General features: G+C 34.0%; 2 protein-coding genes across 4 annotated transcripts; both read left to right on the top strand.

Moving 5' to 3' along the window:
• The first annotated feature begins 293 nt into the window (after window positions 1-293).
• On the top strand, window positions 294-4,548 carry LOC127716094 (F-box/LRR-repeat protein 3-like). Its single transcript, XM_052222181.1, has one exon. It carries the CDS (start codon window positions 294-296, stop codon window positions 1,914-1,916), a length of 1,623 nt encoding a protein of 540 aa, XP_052078141.1. The 3' UTR covers window positions 1,917-4,548.
• Window positions 4,549-11,566: 7,018 nt separating this feature from the next.
• On the top strand, window positions 11,567-14,823 carry LOC127716092 (uncharacterized). Of its 3 annotated transcripts, none has more exons than XM_052222178.1 (2): window positions 11,567-11,617; window positions 13,253-14,823. In XM_052222178.1, exon 2 carries the CDS (start codon window positions 13,255-13,257, stop codon window positions 14,788-14,790), a length of 1,536 nt encoding a protein of 511 aa, XP_052078138.1. In that variant the 5' UTR covers window positions 11,567-11,617; window positions 13,253-13,254; the 3' UTR covers window positions 14,791-14,823. The 3 variants fall into 3 exon arrangements, with proteins under 3 accessions (XP_052078138.1, XP_052078140.1, XP_052078139.1); XM_052222180.1 differs by having other exon boundaries at window positions 11,586-11,622; XM_052222179.1 differs by having other exon boundaries at window positions 11,586-11,704.
• Window positions 14,824-15,374: the final 551 nt, after the last annotated feature.

Here is a 15,374-nt window from a genome sequence, read left to right as displayed (position 1 = left end):
GCTGATATTATGACCTAGGGCTGATAAGGGGTCTGATATGAAAAATGCCATGTTATAATCTATATGTATCAATGTGTAAAAAGGAAAACAATGGCTGTTTTGAGCTGGTTAGATTTCAATTCATATTTAGGAAAAAATGGATTGTTATTTTAACAGAGAATATGTCATATAAATAAATGTACTAAAGTATTGTTAAAAAATAAATTTATTTAAATGTATTAGTGGTGATCCTTTTGGATCTTCAGGAACTTTTGAGTTAAACAAAGTTATTTTTTTCTTCTGCAGTTAAAATTATGGATGAAGAAAAAGAAAGTGTCGTGAGGTGCAATGCCGTGAATGGTGATGATGTTAATCTTGATGATGTAAAATATGAAGAAAGCAGCAGCTTAAAGGAAATTGGTAAGGAAGGTGAAAAAGATCTACAAAATCATTATGAATCTCAAGAAGCAATCCTTGATGGAGAAGAAAATTTGAAGCTATTAATTACAGACCTCCCAATGGAAGTTATTGTTCATATATATGATTTTCTTCCACTTTCATCTCGATATAATGCATCAATGGCTTGTCATATTTTGTATGAAGCCTTCAACCATCCAAAACTTTGGCATGCACAAAGGTTAATGATAAATGGAGATGTGATTAATTATGGATCAACATATTTTGGAAACTGTACCAGAACTGTACCAAACAAAACAAAGCATCTGATAGCAAAGTTTGGTAAATATTTTCAGTTATTGACAATTCAGGTATATGGCCATCTAGGGAAGTTACAAGAATGGTCTTCAGTATTATTAGAACTCAGTCAACAATGCAGACTTGAAAAGCTCACTTTGGTGGTTGGCAAGATGACAACCGAATCAGATCTTTTAGGAAGACCCCCGAAAAAAAAAGACATGGATATACTTTTATCATTTATCCAGAATGCTTTTCGAATAAAACATTTAGATATCAAAAGTTGGCCACTCTTTCCAGAGACGATGTTTCTAGATGATCAAAACATATTCAAAGCCTTGATGAAGAATACTAAACTGAAAGAACTAGAACAACTTGATCTGTTCTGGCCGTATACCAATCTGATGTGGTCAGAGCGTCAACCAATTCTACCAGACAGCAATATGGTCCTAGAACTCATAAAATACCTTGGAAACCTTAAGAAATTAGGACTAAGGTCAACAATGTTGTCTGATGCTCTGCTTGAAGCGTTGGCATTTTCAGGAAGATCTAGCAGAATTAGTTTAATAAGAATATTTGTCACATATGCCAAGGGAAAGCCAGAATATCAGATTCCAAACATCAAGTCGTTGTCATGGAAACGCCTTACTGACATCAATCCAGATTTCCATGTTGAATGTCATGTGATGCCACGATTACCATCAATAGAGTTAGGCAACATGCTGACTCTGGACTGTCCACTTTCAAAGATAATGTTTCTTCAATGGTCCAGAATTGATGATCAACTTATTGAGTCAATTGTTAACAAGTTCAATCAAACTCTGAAAACATTCGAAGTCTACTGTGATTTCAAAGACTACGATGATACATTGATCAAGATGGTGGCAGAATGTAAATTTTTAGAAAATTTAGTCATAAGATCCTGCTCAACACATTGCGTAAATGTTGAAACTATAAAAAAATTAGCTTTCTGGCGAGGTACAAGATGGGTAACTTTTCAATTTGATGAGAAAAATATTTCTTTCGTTGACAAACCACACAGCATTGAAGAAGACACTGTTGTTGCTCAAAATGAAAATGGCGAATACTTTTTGGTAGGCATGCATCAGTTCCATGCTGAGCCAGAGGGAAAGGAAAGGAGTATGAAATGCCAGGAGTTGAAAGATAGCCTAGCAGTGATACTTGGTCAGAAGTTTATAAGTAGAAACAAAGCTATTATTATAGACAGAAATTCAACAGTGTAGCAAACTTGAAAATCAAAAATTGTAGTTTAGGAACACTCATTTATTACTAAGCAAGAGGGTCTGGATTGGGTTAACAAAATAGAGAATAATGGGCTAATATTATATAAAAATGGGCCAAAAAACTAAACCATTAGATAAAAATGGAGTGCTAAAGTATGTACCGGTAGAAGAGGGAATATTTTCTCTTTTCTATATAATTTTTGCACATTAAATATGCCAAAATTATATAGATAAGAGAAACAATGGTTTAAAAAAATAAAGAATACAGCATTAAAGGACCCCCATTCAGACCTTCATGCAAAAAAGGGATTGTTGTTTTATCATGTATATTTAATTTGCAAGCGATCATTTCAAAATTCATTTGATGTTCTCTGTGATTCTCATGATGCTAGTCCCTCTATCTGCTTTAAATTTCACAATATTTTAAACAGCTTGGCCATAAGTTGACCAGAATGTTCAAAACTCCTTAGTAATAATTTTTGGTACATTTTTACATGTATGCATATAAAATCTAAAATAACACCTAAGTAAAAATGGCTGTAAAGAGTTAAAATGATCTGCAATACATGATCTCCACACATGTCTGTACAATTTAGACTAAGCCATCAACTGACTCTGTACGTATGTATCACTGATAAATGGCTTTTTGATTTTTGACATTTAAGCGTTTTTGCTTTTTATCTTGATTATGAAAATTAATTGATAGAATTGCTGTCTGAAAGGAGTTATCACCCTTAAATACATGTATTCTTCACAAAAGTTATCCTGCTTTTGAGGTAGAGAAATTTTACTATATGATTTTGAAGAACAATTATTTAATTGTAACACACTCAACATGCTGAAAGAGCTGTAATTTTGAAAATAAGTAATTTGTATTGAGAATTTTTTTATGCCCCTGCTGTAGCGGAGGGGGCATTAAGTTTTACCCTTGTCCGTCAGTACGTACGTCCCAAAATTGGTTTCCGTTCTCTAACTTTAGTTTGTCTCAACCAAATGTTATGAAACTTATACACAATTTTGGTGGCGTCACTTGAACCATTCTAGAGTTATGCCCCTTTAGAAATGGAAAAATTGCTAAATTTTTATTTTCTTCTAAATATCAAGTTATTTTTAAAATTGGAGTTATCTTTCTTTTTCCATGATTATTGTTGAATCAACTACAATCAATGCTTTATACAATGCAATGTTTAATTTTGACTTCCACCGATAAAACACAGATCAAGTTGAATTTGGGTAGTGTCACTTTAACCATTATTGAGTTATGCCCCCTTATAAATCGAAAGGTTGCAAAATTTTAAGTTTCCATTCTGTAACTTAAGTTTGCCCCAACCAAACATTATGAAACCTATACACAATATTCATTACCACAAAACTAAGATCAAGTACAAATTTTTTGTTTCCGTTTTCTAACTTTAGTTTGCCTCAACCAAATGTTATTAAACTTATACACAATGCTTATTACTACATAATACAGATAAGTACGAAATTTGGTGGCAACACTTTTACCATTCTTGAGTTATGTCCCTTTGTAAACATAAAAATTGCTGAATTTTTGTTTCCGTTCTCTAACTTTAGTTTGTCTCAACCAAATGTTATAAAACTTATACACAACCGTTCTAGAGTTATGCGTGTTTACAAATAGAAAAATTGCTGAATTTTTAGTTTCTGTTCTCTGCTTAAGTTAGCCTCAACCAAATGTTATGAGACTTACACACAGTGCTTATTACCACAAAACTCAGATCAAGTTCAAATTTGGGTAGCGTCACTTTTACCGTTCTTCAGTTATGTCCCTTTATAACTATATGATATGCAAGCGTGGGCATCGTCTGTGTCCACATGTGGACACTATCCACATTTATTTTATTTTATAACCAGTGACAAGAATTATCAAGATGGCATATTTTTCTGTTAATCTAAAATTTAAGTCACCCCCTACAATATTTAAGAATTTTTGAATAAAATAATGTTAAAATGTTTCTTTTTAGCCTTAAAGGTCTTTATAATTTACTGAACGATCCTTTGGCTTCAAATGGGCATTGTACATGTAAGAATGATGCCACTTATTTCCCATATAAATGTACCTATTTCTAACTTTGAATAATTATAAAATAACACTTGGGTGAGTCAAAAAAGTGACTCTTAGAAGTAATGTTGCAGACAATGAAATATGGGAATTGGATTTTCTTGCTCAATTTTTCATTTAGGGCAGACCAAGTGGATAAATGATATTTTTGGGGGACAAAAATACAGGTGGTGCTTCCACAATATAGCACTTGATGCATATATATATAGGGGGTGGATCCAGATTTGTTTTCAAGGGAGGGCATAATTCCTGATAATAGAAGATTTTTATCGGAGGGAATCTCTGAAAAATTCTTTTTGTATGTTTTTTAACTAACAAAATAATATATGTCATGATAAACATGTTAATATTTTTAACTTGTTGGCAATCAATTGGGCGTAAATCCTTTTAACCCCCACCCCGATCTACCTTTTTTTGCTACAAGCTTTTTGATAAGAAGGTTTGTTCCCTCCGTTTTGTGGAATGAAACTTATATCGTGTGCAGGTTCTACAAAGTTCACTTATTTTATTTTAAATCATAAAGTGATTTTACAAGTTTCAAAATCAGAATTGTCCTCAATTGAACTTTGACACTATTATGTGACTGTGATATTAACTAACTGTTCTTATATTATGCTTTATATACATGTTTTTTTATACTGTTCATGATTAAACATTTTACATACATGACATAATGAAGCATTTGTTTTTATACGACCGCAAAAATTTTTGCGGTCGTATATTGGTATGACGTTGACGTCGTTGTCCGAAGAAACATTGGTTTTCGCACTATAACTTTAGTTTAAGTGAATGGATCTCTATAAAATTTTACCCTAAGGTTAAATACCACAAAAGGAAGGTTGGGATTGATTTTTGGGGTTATGGTACCAACAGTTAAGGAATTAAGGGCCAAAAATGGGCCAAAAATAAGCATTTTATAGTTTCCAGACAATAACTTGTGGAACGGTGTATGGATCTCTCTGAAATTATACCACAAGTTTCCATACCACAAAGGGATCATGGTTAGGATTTGCTTTGGGGGGTTATGGCTCAAACCGTTTAGGAATTAGGGGCAAAAAAGGGGGAAAAACAAGGTTGCCCTGGTTAATGGACAAATACTTTAGTACAAAACATAATTTAAAGCAGTGTAAGGGAGATAAATCAAATACATCATTTGAATTACCTCCCTTACACTGCTTTTAAATTATGTATAAAGTAATGGTTAATGATTAATTAAGACAATTTAAAAGCAGTGTAAGGGAGGTAATCCAAATACAACGTTTTGATTACTTCCCTTACACTGCTTTTAAATTATGCTTAAAGAAATGCATATTTACAAAGGAAGACCAGTAAAAATATCTGCAAATGTTGCATCTTTTTTTTTTTTACAAAAAAATTCATATGAAAGATTTGACACCATATTTTAAATTCTATTATAAAATAGATTAAGTTAGCACTATGGTAAATTTAAATGGGTAATTATGGTTGCAAACTCCATTGGAAATTTGAATTGAGATTATGACCATATCTTAAGGGAAAGATTTTTTTTGGTGAAAAAAGGGGGGGGGGGGGGGGGGGGGGGTAAAAAAAAATTGTTGGGGGTCAATTTTTTCTCATTTCAGATTTCAGAAATTAAAAAGAATTATTCTTCAAATATTTTTTTTTTTTCAAATTTCAAATATTGAAAAATTTCAAGAAGTAATTTTTAATTGCACAGTATGGTGCATTAGATTTGTAAAATCTTTGACCACATTTATTTCTTTGTTATGCCGAATCTAACCGTGTATTTAGACTTTTAATTTTGGGTCCAGTTTTCAAGTTGGTCCAAATCGGGGTCCAAAATTAAACTTTGTTTGATTTCAACAAAAATTGAATATATGGGGTTCTTTGATATGCTGAATCTGACCATGTATTTAGATTTTTTATTTGTGGGCCCCGCTATCAAATTGGTTCATATTGAGGTCAAAAGGGTCCAAAATTAAACTTTGTTTGATTTCATCAAAAATTGAATTATTGGGGTTCTTTGATATGCCAAATCTAACTGTGTATTTAGATTTTCAATTTTGGGTCATGTTTTTTAAATTGGTCTATATTAAGGTCCAAAGGGTCCAAAATTAAACTTAGCTTGATTTTAACAAAAATTGAATTCTTGGGGTTCTTTGATATGCTGAATCTAAACATGTGTTTAGATTTTTGATTATGGGCCCAGTTTTCAAGTTGGTCCAAGTTGGGGTCTAAAATTAAACTTTGTTTGATTTCAACAAAAATTGAATATATGGGGTTCTATGATATGCTGAATGTAACCATGTATTTTGATTTTTGGGCCCCGTTATCAAATAGGTCCACATTGAGGTCAAAACGGTCCAAAATTAAACTTTGTTTGATTTCATCAAAAATTGAATTCTTTGGATTCTTTGATATGCTGAATCATACCATGTATTTAGATTTTGGATATTGGACCATAATAGGTAAATTAAAAAATTTTAAGTTCTTAGACCACATTCATTCTGTGTCAGAAACCTATGCTGTGTAAAATATTTAATCACAATCCAAATTCAGAGCTGTATAAAGCTTGAATGTTGTGTCCATACTTGCCCCAACTGCTCAGGGTTCGACCTCTGCGGTCGTATCAAGCTGTGCCCAGCGCAGCATTTTATTCCATATTGCATTATAGAATTGCGATTGATTGTTCTTGTTTAAAAGGTTTACATCATGTACAATCTCATTCTATCTTGAATGTTTGTGCCTTCAAAATGTGTGTTTTAAGAACACTGATATACTTGTATATATATATATGTGTGTGTGTGTTTTAACAACCATTAGCTCCCAATAAACAGTGATTAATGTGAAAGAGCTATTCATAATTTTTATACGACCGCAAACATTTTTTTGGGTTCGTATAAAGCTATGATTTCGTCGTCGTCGTCTAAAGACATTTTGTTTCCGAACAATAACTTTAGTTAAAGTGAATGGATCTCTATGAAATTTTACTAGAAGGTTCAATACAAAAAAAGGAAGGTTAGGATTGATTTTGGGGGTTATGGTATCAACATTTTAGGAATTAGGGGCCCAAAAAAATTCTAGTTTCCAGACAGTCTTCAATTGAATATAAATTCAAATCATACAACCAATTTCAAGTTCTTTGAAACATTTATTCTGTATCAGAAACCTATAATGTGTCAAATATTCAGTTACAATCCAAATTCAGACCTGTATCAAGCTTGAATATTGTGTCCATTTTTGCCCCAACTGTTCAGGGTTGGACCTCTGCGGTCGTATCCAGCTGCGTTCGGCGAAGCAGTTTATTTGTATATAGTCTGAAAACAGATTAACTAAGTATTGCGCAACAGCACAGTGTATTGCACAACAACAAATAATCTTCAATTGAATATAAATTTAGATTATATAACCAATTTCAAGTTCTTTGACACATTTATTCTGTGTGAGAAACCTATAAAGTGTCAAATATTTAATTACAATCCAAATTCAGACATGTATCAAGCTTGAATATTGTGTCCATTTATGCCCCAATTGTTCAGGGTTGGACCTCTGCGGTCGTATCCAGCTGCGCTCGGCAAAGCACATTTATTTTTTAATGTGTAAATTATACAGTGTGCAGGTTCTGCAAAATTAACTTCATTATTTTAAATTATAAAGGGATATTACAAGTTTCAAAATCCGAAATTAAAGAACAGAATTTTCCTCAAACGAACTGTGGCTCTATAATTTGATTGTGATATTATCTGTTCTGATATTATTTACATATTTTTTTTATAATGTTCATGATTAAACATTTTACATAATTTAGCATTTGTTCTTCATATTGCATTTCAGAATTATGATTGATTGTTCATGTTAAAAGGTTCACATCGTGTGCATAATCTCAACTTACCTTGAATGTTTGGGCATTCGAACATTTCTGTTGAGGACACTGATATAGTTGTGTGTGTGTGTGGTTTTTTTTCACATTTACCTCCTAATAAACAGTGATTAATATGAAATTAGTATGATTTATTTTGTCAATTGCCATTAGATTTCAATGGCAACGTTTTCTTCAAAATCAACTCCAAGCTCATTCGGGATGGTTAATTTTTATTTTACAAATGTAAATCGTAACTTGAGTTGGCAGCAGAGCTAATCCCATAATGAGTTAATTCATTCCCTAAGTTGGTTGAAGGAAAGGTTTCATAAATAAATCACAATATATTTTAATCATGAATTTCCAAGTTTATTGAACAACAATATTTGTCCCTCCTGTGACGAAAGTTGCAGAATGTGTGACAAAGGGATACTGATCTACTGGCAATAACTTATTGTACAAGGATTTGTATAGTGAGATCTCACAATAAAAATCCTTAATTAATGGTGCAGTACAAATCCTTGGTCTGAAGTTTCTGTTTGGCGCAGACAGTTGACCTCGACCTCATTTTTATACGACCACAAATTTATTTGCGGTATTATGTTATGGTGTTGTCTGCGTCTGAAGACATTTTGGTTCGCAGACAATAACTTGAGTATAAGTTCATGGTTCTCTATGAAATTTAGCACAAGGTTCCATACCATTAAAGGATGGTTGGGATTGTTTTGGGGGCTGCTATTGTCCTTGCGGTTTTGTAATTAGGTACCAAAAAAGGTCAGTTTTACTGGTTCATGGAAAATAAATTGGTTCGCAGACAATAACTTTAGTGTAATTGTATGGATGTGTAAGAAATTGTAGTACAAGGTTCCATTCCATAAAAGGAGGGTTGGGATTGATTTTGGGGGTTATTGTCTTAGGGATTTTGTAATTAGGGGCCAGAAAGGGGCCAAAAACAATTATTTGTCTGGTTTTAAGACAATAACTTGAGTATAAGAGATATTTATTTGGCCAATATTTTAGCACAAGGTTTCATGCCACAATAGGAAGGTTGGGATTTGTTTTGGGGGTTATTATCATAGCTGTTAAGGAATTAGGGGCCAAAAAGGCTCTAACAAAAACATTTTTTTATCAGATTCACAGACACTAACTTGAGTATAAGTGTATGGATCTCTGTTAAATTTCATCACAAGATTCCATACCACAAGAGGAAGGTGGGGATTTATTTTGGGGGTTATTGTCGTAGCTGTTTAGGAATTAAGGGCCAAACACAAGCATTTTTAGCTCACCAAAATTCATGGGGTTCTATAAAATGCTGAATCTAAGTGTGTATTTAGATTTTTGATTTGGGACTTGGTCGGCCATCATTAAGGTCCAAAGGGTCCAAAATTATTTGATTGTCAAGAAAAAAGAATGCATGCATGGTTGGGGTTCTTTGATATGCTGAATCTAAGCGTGTATTTAGATATTTGATTTTGGGCACAGTATTCAAGATGGATTAAATTGGGGTCCAAAATTGAACATTGTTTGATTTCATCAAACATTTAATTGTTTGTGTTATTTGATATGGTCAATCCAACAGTGTTTTAGATTTTTTGATTTTGTGCTTGGTTTTTAAAGTTGGTCCAAAATGGGGTCCAAAATTAAACTGTGTTTGATTTCAACATAAATTGAATATATATAGAGTTCTTTGAAATGCTGAATCTAAACCTGTATTTAAATTTTTGATTTTTGGGCTCAGTTTTCGAGTTGGTCCAAATCAGGGTCCAAAATTAAACTTCGTTGGATTTCAACAAAAATTGAATTTATGGGGTTCTTTGAAATGCTGAATCTAACCATGTATTTAGATTTTGGATATTGGACCATAATAGTTAAATGTCCAATTTCAAATTTCTCAGTCCTTTGACCACATTCATTTTGTGTCACAAACCTATGCTGTGTCAAATATTCAATCACAATCCAAATTCAGAGCTGTTTTAAGCTTAAATGTTGTGTCCATACTTGCCTCAACTGTTCAGGGTTCGACCTCTGCGGTCGTATCAAGCTTGCGCCAAGTGGAGCATTTTATTATAATTCATTAACATAATAAAGTTTTCGGTTTTAGGTCAGTTTCTCAATGACTCATGTTTTTATTGGTATTGAACTCGTCTATCCTTTCGTCATGAGGGAACCGCCTCTGTGGTCTCGTGGTTTAGCGTGCTAGCCACGAATGCGGGAAGTCGTTGGTTCGATACCCGACCGGGACAACAAAACACTTAGAAACTCACAGTGGTATTTCCTCATCCGACAAGGACGCGGTATTTAGGATTAAGAGCAAAGGCGTGTCTGCCCTGTGAACTGTTTACTTTGTGGCATATTGGTATACATATGGTACAAATAACTAAGATATGTATATTGGAAAATCTGGGATTTATGAGAATGATTGATTGACTGTTGGTTGCTTAACGTCCAGTGGCAAATATTTTATGCATGTTCAGAACGAGAACAAATTAACAATAAATAAAATAGATTGGTCCTGTAATAGAGGCCGTAGGTCGGGGAAATTTAAACTGCCACTGGAAAATAAGGGTATATTTGATAGGGACAGAAATTTAGACTTGCAACAGGCCACCTACGGACCCCCATAGTTGTTGCACGGATTCTTAACGTGCAAAAAGCGTGGTACTCTTTCTACACGAGGCATCGGTTTAACGTCCACATTTTGACCGGACGTGGCTGCGTACTAGCACAGCCTAACGGACGCCCCACTTTGGCAAGGATTTTACTGCCAGTCGGAAGAAGACCTGTAGTGACCATATTTCTATTCCACGGTCACCCTTTGGGCCTTATGATAATGAAGGAGAGGGACTATGGTGGGCTCAACACAGGGTCCTGTTCTTACGCACATAAGGTTAAAAGGATATAGAGAAATAATTTATATGTACCGAATGCTTATAAATTTAGGAATGTCTTGGTGTTCACCAAGTCAGAGACAATTATTGTGTAATGTTTCAACACCTGGCATATGTTTCATCAACGGTTTTCAATTCGAGTGACATGCTGGTCCAATTTTATACTTCCACGATCTGAGCTACAATGCATCATTTTTAAAAAATGTGATAATGGCGATTTAACAAATGAAGTATCTGTAATATTGTTTTGAAAAACACTGAAATTCAAAACTGAATCCAACGAGCTTAAGATACAAATCTTATTTATCAATGAAGCATACCAAATCAGCAACCGTCATACTTTACCTTTATGTGTGCAAAAATAATCATCTGCGGGAATTATTTCGGATTTAGGGGGCAGGGTGTCCGCCCCTTTATTGAGCTACATATATGGTTAATGCGTAGACTTTTTAAATGTCCCACTCCAAGCGTTTTCTAGTTTGGGGGCCCCGCCCCTTTCAAAATCCTGGACGTGCAGATAATTTCAAAATCTCGTACTGAAAGCACGACACTCCTCCACCACGCGTACGCTGCATCGGAATGCATCCAAAACCAAAATGATATAATCGATCACGCACAGAAAAAATATATTTGGTTTTGAACTAGTTCGGAACCAGAAACGAATAGCAAATAGAAGCCGTTCAAGGTTTATCTTGAAACCAGGTTAGAAGCAACAAAATATGCGTCTTTTGTTTACAATAGAATATAACTGGGGTAGTAAAGGGTTACATGTTTTTCCCGTTAAAGTAACGGTAATCTTATTCAATAGAATCAACGATCATTCACACTTGGTTAAATACACCTGTATTCTAATTATAGAGGTGATCAATACACTTGTGTGTAAAAAGTTGTGGTAAGGTAACTTATTTTGTAAATACATTTTGTGAACATCTTTGAAATCAACCATAAACCGAATGATACACCCATTTTCGAATACAATGTAAGTTATATACGATTTCACATGCACATGAACATTGCTATTATTGTGGACATTTATAAAAATTAACATTTAAGTAAATTGCACAGTTTCGTATAATTATCAGCTCGTCCTGAACGTGCATGAAATATTCACCACTGGACGTAAGGAAATCAACAATCAATCATATAATTTTATACATCATGATATGAACAATGATAATTTATTATCCTTTCCTTGCCATAACAATACTGTGAAGAAACATTCAAATACGAACAGAATAATTCCGCGATTAATTCGGATGGATGGCTGTTTAACGTCCAGCGGCAAATTAAGGTGGTACCAAACACCTTGACTAAAATTAATTTGGCTCGTTTAATTTTCATAACATTTTGACAAAATAGTTACTTTTGACCCTTTGACAAAAATATAAAATTTCAAAAAAACTGGAACCACACACTTTATCGGAAAAAATTCATTGGATATAAAGCAGTTTGACAATCACTAATTTTGACCATTAAGAAGCTTAATATTTCCTTAACAATAGAACTTGATTAAAACGTTCAGCTGATTTTTACAGATTTATCTCCCTGTAGTGTTATGTACCACCTTAAATGCATATTTAAGACGTGAACATGCTAATATGGTATAAACATTAACTCGCTTTGTACTAGACCGACACGCTGAGTCCGATTTTTAACGTGCTTGTTCACAAGGTATCAGTCCGCAGGAATACATGTCACCCTACCTAGAACACATTATTCTGACTCCAAGCCGACCAGTCTTTGCTCTTACTAATGAATGCCGCGTGTTTAGCAGGATAAGCAGCAAATACCTTTTTAAAAGTTTTTCGTTTGACACGACCGTAGATCGTACCAACGATCTCCGCCACTCGAGACGAACACGCAACCACGAGACCACCGAGGCTGCTAGAATCAACTAATTTATGGAAAGTGAATGTGCCAATCGTCAAAATGTTTTGTATGTTAAAATGTACCGACTCTAAAGCTCATAATATTGTATCGATTTAATGGTACAATGCATATCTATATACTAAATTTTATAATGCACCTGGTAAAATGAAAAAAAAACAACGGATTATTCGGTGGTTAATTAGCTTAATGACTGCTGTGTTGTCATAAACAATCCGCCGGTAAACAATCTTTCAAATGCAACGATTCTTTGAACAATATGCAAATACACAACAAAACAAAGACCCACCATGCTAAGAACGGAATGAAAAGCAACATAATTAAAACCAATCAAGCCAAAGAAATAAAAACAAAAAACATATAATTTTGAGATAAATAAATGAAAATAAATTATAAGATAAAAATGACTCGATTCTAAAAAGGCGCCTTCTGTGGAACGCGTGCTGGTATAAGAAAATGATAATAAGATAGTTTATTTCTGACACTGATGTTCTGGGCCATCCAAACTCGGAACTAACTTGATTTCTGGGTTTTTCAGTGCACTTTAGAAATTTTCATAAGATTTCTTTACCAATAGGACAATACTCAATTTTCATTACTTGATGTCTGTCAATTTTCCCAGATTTTATTTGTTTTACAGACATGGAATACAAGGACGCAAGCAAAGATGTTTGCTTAGAAGAAATGCATCACTCAATTCACAAAAGAACCTTTCTACTTACCGATTTGCCCGTTGAAGTACTTGCCAGTATAATTGGATACCTGCCCGTTTCACAACGATTTAATTTGATGCATACCTGTCGTATAATTTATGAAGCATGCAATCATCCCTTAGCATGGCACACACAAGAAATTGTGTCAAAAAATGCAAAAGGTACCGATTGTTCTGTTAATCGATACTTTCCAATCGATTTAATTCCCGAAATTTATAAACAAACGATAGCCAAATATGGCAAATTCTGCAGATACTTAAAGTTCTGTATAAATAGGTTTGTAATGAATATGAAGGAATGGAATACAATACTTGATGAACTGAGCAAAATGTGTCATCTCAATGCCTTAGTATTGGTTATAGGCAATGTTTACTATCCAATGGGGAAAGGCACTTTCCACAGCGAAAAACCCACTCAAGAGGAGAATATTTTGCTTGCAATCATTCGTTTTGTTGCTGGTATAGATACCAGAAAATTAAGGAGGTTTGACATACATCGATGGCCTACTACTGTTTATACTAAAACCGGATATGCTCCCATGGGAAATGATGAAAATATTTTAAATATAAGTATAAAAACGGGCACCCTGAAGGATGTGACGCATATGAATTTGTTCTTTCCAGTCATTGATAATGGCCAAACACTTTCTAACAGCGAATTACCAGATGTGGACGTCTTTCTAGAGATTGTGCAGTATTTTGCAAATTTAACAGAGTTAGGATTGGAACATCGGAGTCTTACGTCTTCACTTTTAGAGGAACTTTGCAAACCTGATCGACCAAGTTTAATTCTACTTAAAATATTTGTTAATTATGATAAAATACCATCTAGACATACAAATACAGTGGCTACAGAGATCAGATCACCAGTTTGGCGTAAATTCAGGGAAGCTAACTCGAAAGTTCATGTAGAATATTATCTCGGTTCTGTTATGTCAGAATGTGATCTTTCAAATATACTAAGTGACGAATGCCCTCTTTCGGCCATTTCATTTTTAAAAGGGTCAAAGTGTACGAGTGAAATGATTAACCCCATAATTGCAAACTTTGACAAAACGCTTAAAAGTTTTAGTATTTACAGTGATTTTTGTAACTGCGATGAAGCCTTTATACTTCTTACAATGAAATGTTCTTTGTTGAATACGTTTATTATTTCCGCTGCTACCAATTTTGTATATGAAGGGTGTATTAACTACAGAACAGTTGAAAAGTTAGCAGAATTGAAAGGGAGACAATGGAAAAAGTATAAAGTTCAGGAGCAAGCAATATCATTCTTTGATCAATCGATGGCCGATTCTAATGATCGATGTGACACTGTCATCGCTCAAGATTCTCGTGGTAAATATTACTTTGTAGATATTCAAAGATATCGCCAAGAGCCTGCCTCATGGAAGAATGAGCGAAAGCCAACCATGATAGAAAATGTCTCAAAAAGCATTGGTTTTAACATGGATTTACGTCAGTAGATGCTAAGTAGTAATAAAATGGAAATACATTGATTTTTGTTCTACGTCACTGAAGATATTCATATACTGCGTATATTCTAAATCAATATCCGACTTACGGGATGTGACATGATTGTCAATGAGACAACTCAAAAGCTGAAGTCTGAGTCTGGAAACCCTTCTCTCCCCCAGCTAGTTGATAGCGTCGGTTGCACAAACTGATGATTGACGTTTTGTTCAAATCATGGCATATGTATGTCTCGATAACATGTCATCGTCCTGAATTATATCCATTTTATTTTACAAAATTCATTGAACGTTATAGTCATGTTTGGGGTCAGAAAAAAAACATCACCCCATGTCATTTTGATCCACGTGTTTTAATCAGGCAAAAATATATCCAAGTTAGTTTAAAACGGAGGAAATTCCATATGGTGTTAATATAAAATAAGTATCGTTTTGATTGAGTTAAGCCATTTCAATTGATATTTTATAGTGTGTCTTTCTATGTTGTAATGTTGCACTACTATTTCAGGTTAGGGTGAAGGTTGGCGCCTGTTAAAACGTTTAAACCCGCTGCATGTTTATGCACCTGTCCTAAGTCA

The sequence above is a fragment of the Mytilus californianus genome, unplaced genomic scaffold (assembly GCF_021869535.1).
Source record: "Mytilus californianus isolate M0D057914Y unplaced genomic scaffold, xbMytCali1.0.p SCAF_9, whole genome shotgun sequence".
In the NCBI taxonomy this organism is placed as follows: Eukaryota; Metazoa; Mollusca; class Bivalvia; order Mytilida; family Mytilidae; genus Mytilus; species Mytilus californianus.
Note: the sequence above shows the minus strand (reverse complement) of the source record. Positions and strands in the feature narration are given on the sequence as shown.

Bases quoted from the DNA above. Each gene is read 5' to 3' on its own strand.
- LOC127716094 (XM_052222181.1), top strand. From the start codon at position 294: ATGGATGAAGAAAAAGAAAGTGTCGTGAGGTGCAATGCCGTGAATGGT.
- LOC127716092 (XM_052222178.1), top strand. From the start codon at position 13,255: ATGGAATACAAGGACGCAAGCAAAGATGTTTGCTTAGAAGAAATGCAT.